The sequence below is a fragment of the Ambystoma mexicanum genome, chromosome 10, assembly GCF_040938575.1.
Source record: "Ambystoma mexicanum isolate Mex_15411 chromosome 10, UKY_AmexF1_1, whole genome shotgun sequence".
In the NCBI taxonomy this organism is placed as follows: domain Eukaryota; kingdom Metazoa; phylum Chordata; class Amphibia; order Caudata; family Ambystomatidae; genus Ambystoma; species Ambystoma mexicanum.
This window is the reverse complement of record NC_090932.1, coordinates 1,013,369,001-1,013,383,038: the sequence shown is the minus strand read 5'-3', so window position 1 is coordinate 1,013,383,038 and position 14,038 is coordinate 1,013,369,001. Positions and strand designations below refer to the sequence as shown.

The window sequence follows — 14,038 nt, the reverse complement described above, 5'->3', positions numbered from 1 at the left end:
TGGGATCGCTACAAATGAGGTCTTCCGTGTTCAGGATCTATGAGAGGGAGCTGGTGGCATAGAGGCTGCGGGCACCGGAAGCAAGAGTGATGGTGGGGAGGGCTCAGGTTGTGCTGTGTCAGGCGAGGAGGCATGCTGCCATCCTGAAGGTCACTTGCAGGGCGGCACGGGATGCAGAGGTGAAGATCCTGTCCACCCTGCAAGCCCTCCAGGAATCAACGGAGGCCTACCTGATGGAGGATGTGGCACGTGACTCAGCCCTGGTAGACAGCATGGATGAGATTGAGAAGGAGAACTAGCCAGCTGCCTTTGTACATAGTTATTTAGGTGTAGGTTTAATTTATTTATTTATATTTTTGCCCCGGACTTTGGAGACTTTCCTTCCCTGTTTTTCCTGTATATAGTTATTTAGGTGTAGGGTTGTTTTCAAATTTCATCTTTTACCCCGGACTGTTTGGACCTTCTTTCACAGTTTTTTGTAGTACAAGATTTTGTTTAATACATCCTTTATATGGTTCCATTCCACACTTCATGCAGTTAATTCGTGTGTCTGCAACTTTGATAGTTCACATTTCAGTCAGTGCATCGCTCCATTGCAAGTCATGTGTATTGTGGCATGCCTATGTGTGCTTTGTTGTTGCTGTAATGGTTGCAGGTGGAGGGATGCACATGTGCCTGACATCTGGGGGTGCATCCATCAGACAACAGGGGCTGCACTGTATGTTTTCATTTGCATTTACAGGTTCAGCATCACTCTGTGTTTGTCATCAGTGTGGTTGGGGTAGTGGGCTGTGGTGTGTGAGATGATGTACATCCGGGTATGGTTGCAATGATGTGCGGATGTGTTTAGTTCTAATTGGTTTTCTCAGATTGTGGATGTGATACTACCTGTTCCTGTGTGTTTACACAGTTTCACGTTGTTTAAATTTCAGGTCCACTGTTCTTCATGTGCCCCCTTTGCACATGCTTGTGATTATGCATGCGCCCACACTGTATTCACTGTATTGTGTATTTTGTATTGTGGTTGCTGCGGTGGGAGTTGGGCTCACTGTGGAGGGGTGCCCCAGTCATGCAACTTGCACATTTGTTTGTCATTGCTCTGTCAAACCCATGTGATGTGCACACACCCACCAGCATGTGCAGGCACACACTGCCTGCTCTCATGTCTTGCTCCACCTTTACAACTAGAATGCATTTGTGACCCATGTTTGCTCTTCCTGTGTGCCAGCACACATTTCCTGTCTCAGTGAGTCATGCACTCTCTGATTGCCCGCCCATCACCCATGCATGTGCCTGTCATGTTGTGGTCCTTGATAGGGACTTTGCCACCACTTCCACCCAGATCACTTGTGCTGAGGCTGTGATGCGCCTGGTCATTATTTGTAGATCTGGCCGATATATGAATAGGGGTACTTCTGTCCTCAGCACACAGTTGTTGTGCTTTGATGCCTCTGCAATGACCCATGGCCAACATGCACATGCTACTTTGCATTGCATTCACTTGTCACATGTTGATGGTGTGGCCACTGTGTTGTTTGTGCAATGTATTGCTGTCTGGCTGGGGTGCTGCAGATTCCGGTCTGCCAGGGAGTGACAGCGGATGCTCCAGTCCAGAATTGGTGGTCAGTGCTTCCTGTTGATCGTGTTGGCGGTGGACATGCTGGGTGTGTGCTTCATAGTGGAGGCAGACCACAAAGGTTCAGGTGAGTTTCAACCATACATTGTACAGCATGTGATACACACTCACCTACTCAGTTGACTGAACCTCTACCACAATCTGTGCATACGACCAACTATAATTTGCGCTCATTGAACAACAATACAACCTCTCTGACTCGCTCCGGTGCACAAAGGAACAACAGACTGAGAGACAGGACCAAAAACCACTTGATACATCACAGCCTTAAACCAGCAAACCACCTTATGAACAACCCAAACCCAACTAGCTCCAATACTATTAACCTAACTGATGAAATCACAAACACCTCTGGGCCCCAATCCAAAGAAATAACCCATCCACGTGTGGGCATAAACCTGCCCCTTGTACAATTAGATCTAAACTGACAAACAACAAAATTAGCAACCCACTGTCACAAATTAAAGGTGCCTTAATTAACGCCAGATCCATCCCGTCACACGCCCTGGACATCTCCGACCTCATCACAAAGAATGACCTTGACTTTATTGCCATAACAGAAACGTGGCTGCACTCTCCAGCAGGCCCTGCGCTAGCACTAGCCTTACCGGTGGGCTATGCAATTATTAGAAAAGACAGAATCAGTTCAAAGGGAGGAGGCATTGCCTTCATTTCCAAAACTAATATCAACATTAGAGAAATCCCAAGCATCTTCTTCACTTCAGGAGAATTACTATCCACTAAAATTACGATCTCCCATACGATCTTGCTAAACTTACACCTCATCTACAGGCCCCCATCACCCACCTCATCATTTGAGGGGGACATTGCCACCTTACTAACCACTGATGTAAAACCCATCTCTAAAGGGATGGTTCTTGGCGACTTTAACCTAGGTCTCCATGACAGATCTGATTTGCAAGCTTCCTCTTTAGCCATTACTATTGAAACACAAGGCTTTACTATTAGATCATCAGGACATACCCATGCCAAAGGTCACACCCTAGATTGGCTTGCTGACCATAACTGCACTACCTACATCTCCAGCAATGATCCCTGCCCATGGTCAGACCACAACATTTTACTATTCCAAATTACCACTAACACCCAAACCAACCTACCAATGCTGATGGCAACGGCCACTCAAGCTCGAAACATGCGTAACATTACACCTGACAGCGTTCTCCCGATGATCTCTAAGCTCACAACAAATCTCGAAGAGTCCACAGACCCCTCCTTCATGATATCCACATATAAATCAAGTTATGGAAACAGCTCTAAATGTAGTGGCCCCTCTGGGCAATTGCAAAGCCGAACCCAAAGCTAATCTCAACCAATGGTTCACCCCTGAAGTCAAAGATCTACGCAGCAAAAAAAGAAAGGCAGAAAATAATTGGAGAAAAAATCCTTCAAGCGTTAATTCACCTCCTTAGCATCTGAGTACAGAAAAGCCACCCTCCAGGCTAAAAGCAATGCATAGAAAATGCGCATAGAAAATGCCAACTTCAGTTCCAAAGAACTCTTCTCAGTCCTAAGAGAATTAGAAACCTCCCAAACCCCTGACTTATGCACTAAAGATCAAGCGTGGTGCGAAAATATCCAAAAAGCCCTTTTAGACAAAATCACGTCACTCCAGCTCAAAATTGATAATAAAAAGTTGAAACTCAGCACTCATCAACAGTTTACCAACGAACCAAACCCATCCAAACCATTCCCTAAGTTTGAGTTCTCCACTATCACGATAGAGGATACTACCAAAATTATAAAAGGTCACAAACCGACACGATGCCACGGCGACATTTGTCCAGCGACCCTAATCAAAGACTGCACAGACAACCAGGCACCCTCCTTCATCATGTCCCTTGTCTCCAACAAAGTACCACACAACCTCAAGGAAGCTTGGGTGATGCCCCTATTGAAAAAACCTACGCTAGACCCAAATGTGCCCACTAATTACCGGCCCATCACGACGGTACCATTCTTGCTAAAAATTCTGGATAGAGTACCATACCTTCAAATCCAAAAATACCTAGAAACACATCATTTGTTGGGCCTCTGCCAATCAAGTTTCCGCCCGGCCATGGCACAGAAACATCCCTAGTAGCCCCAAAAGTTGAAATGGAACAGATCAGGGACAGAGGCGACTTGGTCATACTTCTACTCCTTGACCTCTTGGCGACATTTGATCTTGTTAATCACAACATCCTATGCCGTCATCTAGCTAGCGATGCCCACTTCTCCAAGAATGCTATAGCATGGATCAGGTAATACCTCTCAAATCGTACAATGATACTTTTCTCTACTGCCGCAGCAGCTAACCCTGCCCCAGTCACCTGCGGACAGGGTTAGTCACCTGCAGAGTGTCACAAGGCTCTTGCATGTCTCCCACCATGTATAACGCATTCACTAAACCCCTTGTCGATAAACTGGACAATTTGGGCGTCACATACACAAACTTTTCTGACGACACCCAAATACTAATCCCCATCACGCGTGACTACATCACTGATATAAATGCATTAAATACAATCTATCACACGATCCAAGCCCGGATGGCTCAAAATGAGCTATGCCTCAATGACAATAAGACCGAGATTCAAATCATGGGTAGCCAAGCTAAACTGAAAAACCTGTCACCGTTATACCAATCTTTCAACATTGATGGCAACCTTATCACAACAGCTAAAGAAGTCAAGACCCTTGCAGTCTACCCCGACTCCTCACTTACTTTATCTCGGCAAGTCAGTGCCATCACCTCGGCTTCCGCCTACACAGCCAAACTTATCACGGCCTGCAGACCTTTCCTCACAGTAGAGAACCGTATCACCTTAGCAAGAGCCCTAATCCTCTCTAGGATCGACTACTGTAATGCCATCTTGGCAGGATCTGCGTAAAAAAAATCACAAAACTTCAAATCATGCAAAACAACGCCATAAGAGCAGCATTAAATATCCCCAAATTAGACCACATCTCCACCGTCAGAAGAAACATTCACTGGTTACAGTGAAGGACCAGATCAAATTTTAAAAAAAGGACACTTACACATAAATGCCTAGCCAACAATGCCCTGCGTTACCTTTCCAAATTGATCACTAAAAACCAGTCAGCCAGGCCTACCCGTGCTGCTTATCTAGGTTTGTTTAGCCAAGCCTAGATACAAAAGGCAAAGAGCAGGCGGCTCAAGCTTCCCTGTCATGGTAGCCAACTACTGGAATACCCTACCACTGGACAGTAGGATGGATCCTACCCTATTGTCATTCCGCAAAAAATTAAAAACATGGCTCTTCACACAGGATTCCTAGCTCCACTCTATCTCACCAGCTAACCCCAACATGTCCCGCCTCCAACTATGTACGACAACACAACCCTTGTATCTACAGTCTTAGTAAGTGCAACTTGCTACAGCAGACCTACTATGCATTTACTGTGTCGTGCATCTCCTGTAACTACCCTCTCACTTAAGTATGCGCTAGATTTAATCTGCATAACCTGTATCCATATTCTTAAGCTTGTATTCATGCATCCTCTACCTTAAGACTGCTACCTATGTAACCATATTCTTATGTACCGTATTCATGTAACCATATTCTTAAGCTATGCGCCCAGAACCCTAAGGGTTATGTGCGCATATGCCAGCAGATTGGGTGCCTAAAGTTTAGGGGGATGGACTAGCAGTTACGCTGGGGTGCTGCCTTAGATTACGAGGGAACCCATGCATTTTTGTTGGTAGTGCATCCTCGATTTACGGGGAAGCTCTCGCGATTTCACAGGGGTGCCGCCTGAGCTTACGAGGGAGCCTGCATGTTTTCGTTGGGGGTGCAGCCTCGAATTATGAGGAAGCCTTTGTGTTTTCGCAGTGGTGCCACCTTAGCTTACAAGGGAGCCTCTGTGTTTCCGTTGGGGTGCAGCCTTGACTTACGAGGAAACTCTTTTGCGTTTTTGTATTGGTGCCGTCTAGCTTACGAGGATGCCAGTGTGTTTTTGTTGGAGGTGCAGCCTCAATTTACGAGGAAGCTCTAGCGTTTTTTTTGCAGGGGTGCCGCCTTAGCGTACAAGGGAGCCTGCACGTGTTTGTTGGGGGTGCTGCCTGCTTATGAGGGGGCACGTGCATTTTCGCAGTGGTGCTGGATGGTGGATTAGGGGTGGATGCGGAGATTTGCACTTCGGTTGGGGTGTGCCTTGGTTTTTGATTTGCGCAGGGGCATGCTGTGGGCGTTCCTCATGCAACTCCATTCCCTTTGTGTGTTGGCAAGAAACGTGTGATTGGATCCATGAATACGTGAGCGCGCAGATTTCCTTATTCGCGCAGCCTTGTGCAGTGTCCTTCTCGGCGCGTGGCCCCTGCAGGATTTATGCACACATTTCCATTAATCCGGGCCTGAGTGAGTTCACCCAGGCTGCACTATCATAATGTCTCTGTTGCAGTAACATCACTCTGATATACATGTATCCCTTAATGTCTTTTGTGCTGACAGCCTATGCACTTATGCCGACACGGTTGCCTGGTTGGACAAGGGCACATATATCTCCTACGGAGGTCTATTGTGTATTGTGTGAAAGGCTGATTGGCCACTTAAACCTTAATAACGAAGAGTTCTATATTGGCAGGAGGAGGCATTAACCTTATCCTGCCAGTCTTGCCCACTCTTAAACAGTTTACGGATCCAAATAGCTGGGGGCTGTTCAGCTCCTGCTTGTAGCCTAGAAGTGGCTGGTTGGCTTGATGCCAACAGGAGCCAAGAGCTACCCGTGATTCCCAGAAACTGGAGATTACATCGAAAGCATTTCATCAAACTGCCCAAAACGGCAAGACGAAAGGCTCGCGCAACCCAATATGATCGGGTTGAAAGAGAGATTGTGTTTGCATCTGTTATGTCGTACAAGGAGCCTAGGGGTTTGCGGGGTGTCCCCAGCTCCCCTTGTACGGTATAATGTGATGGGGGCTGCAGGGGTGTCTCCCACTTTGTAACTGTCAAATTGCACACGATGCTTAATGGTGCCATCGTGTGGCATTTGTCAAATTCAATTTGACAGTATGTAGGATGAGTTTTACAAAATAGCATAAGTGTAACGTTCAGGTTATATAAAACCTGCTGTCAGAACGTGTATGCACGACATGTTACGAGGATTTCGCAGTATAATCACGTGACGAAATCGGACGCGCAGTATTCAACCAAAACCGCGATTCCCTGGTGAACTGATATTATGTAAACATACCTATGTGGTATTAACTTTGTGTGTTTGACAATTTGAATACAGAGGAGTAAGGAAACACCTAGAAAACATTAAAATCATAATGGGGCAAATGAAATGGGAGAAACGTTATAATGTGCTACTCATGGTGTCTGAATTCAGCAGACTCTGGGCCAGCTCCTCCTACCCCAGAGGTAGCTCTTGATCACTGGGCGAAGCCCGATATCCAGGGCTGCTTTAACTTCTGCTCGTCACGCTTTGTATTCCCTATTTGCAACTTTCTTCTAACTTGAACACACACTAAGGCACCATGAGAAGGTGTCTGTCATTCGCTCTGAACAAATACTTATGCAGACCCTAGCACAATGTATCACGACAGGGCAAGTCTTTCCTCTGACCCGAGCAGATCACCCGGAAACGGAACATTTCCTATGCTCTCCAGGGATGACTGGTCCATGGTGTGAGTAGACCTTGGAACCCTCAGGAACGTCTGGCCATTTGTAGATACTGTTCGAAGTCTCCACTGTAATTTCTGCCCATCGCCACATCACGCAGCTTGACCACTGTGCATTTTCAAGCAATGCTTGGGGCCTCATCACGACTTCTGCAGTAATGCAGCAGATTATCTGCCGGACATAATTAGCGCTAACGCCAAGGCCCCCGGCGGATAATCTGCCAGATCACCAGTTATCGTGCACGCGCCCCGGTCCATGGCGTTAGCGCAAATAGCGCGAACCTTGAAATCCGGCGCACCGCCGGAACAGGAAATAAAGCGGCGGCCATCTTGGAAATCACAATCCGTCGGATATCACAGCCCCTGGAAGCCATCCACGTGATCCAAGCCCAAAACATGTCTCAGGAGCACACTAGGGACAGTTTGAGAAAGCCCGAATTTCGTGACCAGGAGCTAGCAGTACTGGTCGAGGAGGCTGAGATACACCACGAGGAGCTGCATCAGCGCAAAACAAGTGGCCAGCGCAGAGCCAAAATATGGCGAACCATCAGCCAAAGGGTCAGTGCTGTGGGGCGCGTGCCCCGGGATGGGGAGGATTGCCGCAAGTGCCTGAACGACCTGCGCGTGCAAGTCCGTCGCATCCTGTCACAGCACAGGAGTGCGAGCAGGGCCACTGGAGGAGGCCCACCCCCACCTGAACTCACACCTTGGGAGGAGAAAATGACAGCCCTGATAGATGTTGGCACCATCGAGGGCATTGGTGGAACGGAGGCAGGCACTGGCATCAACCCAACGGCAGGTGAGTCCCATACCACACATGCAGACCCTGAGTGAATGAATGCGAAGACATGTGTCTGAGGTACTGCATACACCCATAAGTGAGGCCTACATCCATAGAACGGTAGTGCTGCCTAGACGACCCTGTACGTGCAGAGCATGAATGACAGGGGCAGGGGGTAGACTTCCATAGCCATAGGACAGCTACGTAGAGTTGGAGTGTGCATGAATACACCCCCAAAACCCAGAGCGCAGTGCACCCCAACCACGCATGCAAACCTGTCACTCCGACATTTCCATGCAGTGTACCCACATACACATTCACAACAAGCACCACATGGCGACTGTACAGAATTCAAGTAGATTGCGTGATTGTTACTGTCTTCAATCACACTTGTTGGCATGACCTGCATCACACAAATATATGTAGCATTGAACTCAAACCACACCCTATGTAGCCCACAGGCACACGTCGATCCCAAAGGGACGAAGATGATGGGGAGGAGGCCACACCAACACAGCGCCCACGGCAGCACGCCTCTACCAGAACCAGCACCCCACAAAGAGGCCGCACCGAAGGGAAACGACCCAGGCCAACACCCACTTCCCCCCAACGCAGCCCCACCAGACAGCAGCAGCCACATGGCCGCAGGGAGGCGACCGCCAGCTCGCCCCAAGCCAACAGTCACAGCCCTGATGCTGAGGGAGAGAGGTCAGCATCGGAGCCCGACGTGGGAGCAACACCTCCACGTGGCTATCATGCCGTAGGACAACACTCTCCCGGAAGCAGTGAGGCTGAAGGGATGATCACACCCCACGGAAGCCCAAGGCCAGGCACACAGCATGCAGGAAGTCGACATGTGCCTGTGCGTCGTGTCCGCACACCGCAGACGGACATGGACACGCCATCATATGGGAGCCCAGAAGACCGGCACTCTGAGCCAGGCAGCCCAGTCCAGGCTGGCGCCATGTCGCCATGCAGCCCCCCCCGACAGCACACAAGTCGCAGGCCACCACGTGACACACCAGGGGAGCCCTTCGTCACTGGGGCAGCAGTGATGGGCCAACTCGACATCATTGAGGCCAAACAGGCCAGGGTGGAATCGATGGCCAAGGTGCAGAGCCGGCACATCAAGGCTGTCAGTGCATCAATAAGGCATGGGTGCAAGTACATAGTGCGGGACAATGTGCGTACACGCCGAGTTGTTGAACAATGTACCACTGCCCTGACAGGCTTCGGCCAACGAGTGAGGGAGTTGACGGAGGCAGTCTCAGCACTTGCTGAACAGACACGGGAGGGAAACAACCTCATGCGACAGCACATGATGGCCACCGCTTCAGTCCCTTCGACATCGACCACACCCACGGAGGGTTCCCTAGAGCCATCTCCTAGGCGCCGGTCTATGCGCCACCTAAGGGCACACACACCAGAGGGGCCCGGAAAAAGGAAGCGCCCGCGACCATCCTAGTGGTGCATGGCATCGTTGTTGGTGCCCTGATGAGACACATGTGCCTACCTGCACAATTGGGGGTAGTTTACTGGGGGGGGGGTTAGTGTGTTGGGTATTTACTGGGGGCAGAGGGTTAGTGTGCTGGGTGTTTACCAGGGGGGGAGGGTTAGTGTGCTGGGTGTTTACTGGGGGGAGGAGGGTTAGTGTGCTCGGTGTTTACTGGGGGGAGGGGGGTTAGTGTGCTGGGTGTTCACTGGTGGGAGGGTGGTTAGTGTGCTGGGTGTTCACTGGTGGGAGGGTGGTTTGTTGGATGGTAAATAAATCACGTTAGAAAATTCACAATGCATGGACAGTAGTGATTGTTACTGATGCAATTCAATGTTGAAGTGACATATTTCCAATTTACCCATTACCCATTTCTAAAAGAATCCATCAATCCCTGTGTGGCCAACCTCCCCTCCCTCAGCCCAATCCTCTGTGCATGTGCAACACCTTCTGGCACTTCATCGCCCTCACTCCCATCCTCAGGTGGCAGCACGTGAGCATCAGGGGGCAGTGTCACATTTCTGCGACAGCAGATGTTGCGCAGCATGGCACATGTCAGTACAATTTTCTGGTGCATACATCAATGCCCATCACGTGCGGTCGAGGCACCGGAAGCATGCTTTCAGCAGTCCAAATGCCCTCTCCACGCAGATCCGTGTACGGGCATGGGCAAGGTTGAATGCCCGCTCCGCCGCCGTGTGTGGGTGACACACAGGGGTCATGAGCCACGTGTACTGGGGATATCCAGAATCACCTGCAGGGGAAAGAATGCCGGTATGGGGACAAGGTAAATCCAGTGGGTGTACAGAGCTCTGTAATCAGTGTCAATTTGCCATTTTTAGCATTTGGCCTATAACATTGTGGAGTGTGTTGTCCTACGGGCACGATTGAATCAATGGGTACTCTCCACTTGGTACGCCTAGGTTTCTGTATGTAACAGTACTCATTCACTTGTCGCAGGATAAGGGGGCCCTCCCATCTACTTCTGCATGACAGAAGTGGCTGCCTCATGTGTCATTGCAAATCCATTTGGCTAATGTTGCATTTGCTGGTCGTCCTTATTCTGTACTGTTCTCCGTGCATTTCCCTGGCCATTTGGCGAACAGTGTGTGTTGTGCATGGGTGGCTCCTTTGTAGGCCTCTGATTTCAGTGGTTCCACCTGGGCCCTTATTGCTGTGGCCTGTGTTCTGTTACCTCCAGCTTTTTGTTGGAGGTATTTTCAGCGGATTGTCCGCCGCTTTTCTGGCGCTAATAGCGCCTACGCCGGACTCGTGATTGCTGATGTTTTAGCGCAAATGGTTCCTGGCGCTGTTATGGCCGGCGCTTGTACAGCCGGCTGTACTTGCGCCGGCTGTAATGGTGCCAGCGGTATTTGGACTCGTGATCCGACGGACCATTAAAATCTGCGCTAATAGCGTTACCGCAGATTTTAAGAGTTACCGCCGAAGTCGTGATGAGGCCCTTGGTGTTCATTCCTCACCACTCATAATACGTCACAGGAATGAAATGTCCTCAGTTTGAACATCTCCCACTCAGCCGAATGCCAGACCCGTTGCCATTACAGAGCCAAGAGGCCCAACGGATGCTTGCACAGCATCCTCTAAGCCTATTAGAACTCTACAGAGAACCTCCCTTTCCATTGGTAAATGTCTCTCATTTCTTGGCAATGGAAGCCTGGTGCCTATCCTCTCACTGTGCACCCGCTTCCTCATAGGCATCTTCTCCTCACTTGGGTTTAATGTAAACACTTGTGTACGAGCGCGATAGAAATAAAATATCAATCAATCAACCAATGTCTTTGCAGATGACACCCAAATCGTCATTTGTTCCCACCACATATCATACTCCGTCCAGGTCAATGTCCTGGACATCCCTCTGGCTCTGGACAGTCTTATAATGAATCTATCAAAAACTAAGATGATCTCATTGCTACTATCAACAACACCCAAATGAATCTCCCCTGTAGTATTGCACCTGAACAGCATCCTCCGCTCGGCCCGGAACCTCAGAGTGCACTTCGATACAGAAATGCAACTATTCAACCTCATCCGTTGCCTGCCTCAACCTACTCCACATTTTAAAAAATCTCCACACTACATCCTCCAATGAGCTCAAGCCCTCATAAATACATGACTGTATGCTGGACGACTCAACTGTCTGTGCCTCATTCTCTCTTTCTCTATCTCTTTCAGACCCCTTGGCAAAGCCACCAATGGCAGAGGGGCTCTCAATACACAACAGAGCCCCCTTCATATTTCTCACCAAAGTGTAAACATCTGCCCATGACCTCTCTGAACACCTCACGCATGGGATCTCTTTGTCAAACCTTCTCATGGTCCTACACCTACCTCTTCGAGGTTGAGATGCATCCCCCCTAGTACCACTTCACTTCTACCTTCCCTGTGGGCTGCATCCTTCTATAACACCCGGGATCGTCCTGCTCCTTGAATGAACACCTTCCCCAGGTAAGGGGCTGGCATAGAAACCATACCTTGACACTCTTTGAAGCACAATCATAGCAGCCCCCTTTGACCTCAACTAAGACAAACTCAGTGCCAAGGAGCATCAAATGCTACTCACGAAATCTCACAGGAACTGAAAAGAGTCAATCTGTCCTAATGCTTCCTGCTCAGTCGAAAACCTACTTACTATGCACTTAACACGTGTGTTCCACTTTGTACCTGGAATCACAATCCCCTGGATTCTGTTAACATCTCCCAATAACATCCTATGTAATTGTCTGTCTACGCTGTGCACAGAACTTCGGCGTGGGATGCTTACATTAAGTACAAAAACGTAATTATTATTTTCATAAAGGAAAACCTGCCCCTAAATTTGTACATCGCTCAAACTTGATAGACATGTCTAGTTGTCCCTCTGTAAATCTTTGCCAATCCTTCGAGTACAACTCTTGCTTACTCCACAAATGCACCATCTATGAGGCGCTGGCCCTTCGTAGAGATGCCGGAGAGCCAAAGAGAGCTTCCTTGGGAGGCAAGCCATTGGTTCTGGGAGCCCTCCTTGTCCATTTGTGGGTCTGGTTGTCGGCTTGCATAGTGCCCGCGTTTGCTTCCGATGCCACTTCTAAGCTGTTATAATGGCCACCTTATTCTCAGTGCATTAATCAGGACTGTGTGTTGGTTTTTTAGGTGGCTTTTGTCCAGAAGAGGTTTCACAAGGACATCTACCACAATCCTACGCTGATGCTGAATTTCTGCCCCAACCTCTGCCACGTGCCCATGGACCTGCGCACGGTCACGCGTGAGGTGATCTTCATCATAGACCGGAGTGGCAGCATGAGCGGCTCAAACATTGAGAAGATAAAGGTGGGTGCCCCTTGAGGACAAGTGGCATGAGGCTCCAGACAGAGGGGATCAAGGGAGGGGAGGGTGTTCATTAGAGAAAAATATCCTTTGCTACAACCTTTCACCTGACTGTTATAGGGCAATGGGGCGGGGGATATGTCAGTGTGGAACACTGCAACAGGAATCTCAAGTTTGATCATCAAGAAGCTCTGGGCACTCCTCACTGTGTATTATACATGGGTCACTGAGGCCTACCCATCTTTTGAGCTCTCAGAGTACTGCCATGCCTGTCAGTTACCAGTCAAGTCTAGCTTAGGAATTACACAGTGGTGACCAAGGCTGCCAAGGTTTGACTTTCCCTTATGTGTTGGAGCGCTTCTTATCCGAAGCCTGCAACACCTCTTGCAAACACATCACACTCTCATGCCCTCCGTTCTTTGCCATCCACTTGCCGGGCATCGTAGCTTCATGGCTGGATCTCATCTGTGAAACCTTCTCTTAGTTCCACTGGCTTTGCTTCATCGCCTAAAGAGTCCCAAGATCTCTGAAAAGAGACGTGTGCCGACTCCTTATCTTGAGCAAAACCCTCTCGATACCATTAGTACTGCATGTTATATCAAACATTTCTTATTTTATTATTGTGTTTTAGACAAAAATCGGACTTTTCACATACATTTAAACAAATGTACAGTAAAATAAACTGTAAAATCAACAAACCATAATTATAAATGAACATTTCACATAAAACAACGCAAATCCCCAATTGTGTCTTCCTTAGGAGTCCTTTTTGACTCAACATTTTCAAGACTTCCAGAGTCAAGAAAGTTTTGTGTAAATAGCTAATCGTTCCCAAAAGTCCTCACTGTTCAACAAAACAGAATTACTTACAAAACGACGGAAATGAAAATCCTGCAACACTTGAACAGCTAGGCAGAAAACGAAACTATACTCCCACGCCTGTGTCTTCTCCTCATTGCAAAATGTACATTGACCATCATAGATTTGACCCTAAACTCGGACTTCCAAAATCTGACCAGTTAGCGACAGATTCATGCGAAATCTTACACACTGACCATGGGCATGTGGAAATCTCTGTAGATATGAGGGTAAAACCCCTTGCGATTTGTACAGACTGAAAAATGAAGCATGCACTTGATAGTCTCTCATCATATTTAC

General features: G+C 48.5%; 1 protein-coding gene across 4 annotated transcripts in view; it reads left to right on the top strand.

The window, feature by feature from the left end:
- The window catches only part of VWA5B2 (von Willebrand factor A domain containing 5B2), a 967,193-nt gene that overhangs the window by 365,767 nt on the left and 587,388 nt on the right, over window positions 1–14,038 (top strand). For all 4 annotated transcript variants that reach the window (XM_069618816.1, XM_069618815.1, XM_069618818.1 and 1 more), the window contains exon 8: window positions 12,707–12,883. In XM_069618816.1, the coding sequence (XP_069474917.1) occupies window positions 12,707–12,883 (177 nt within the window). The remainder of the gene's footprint in view (window positions 1–12,706; window positions 12,884–14,038) is intronic.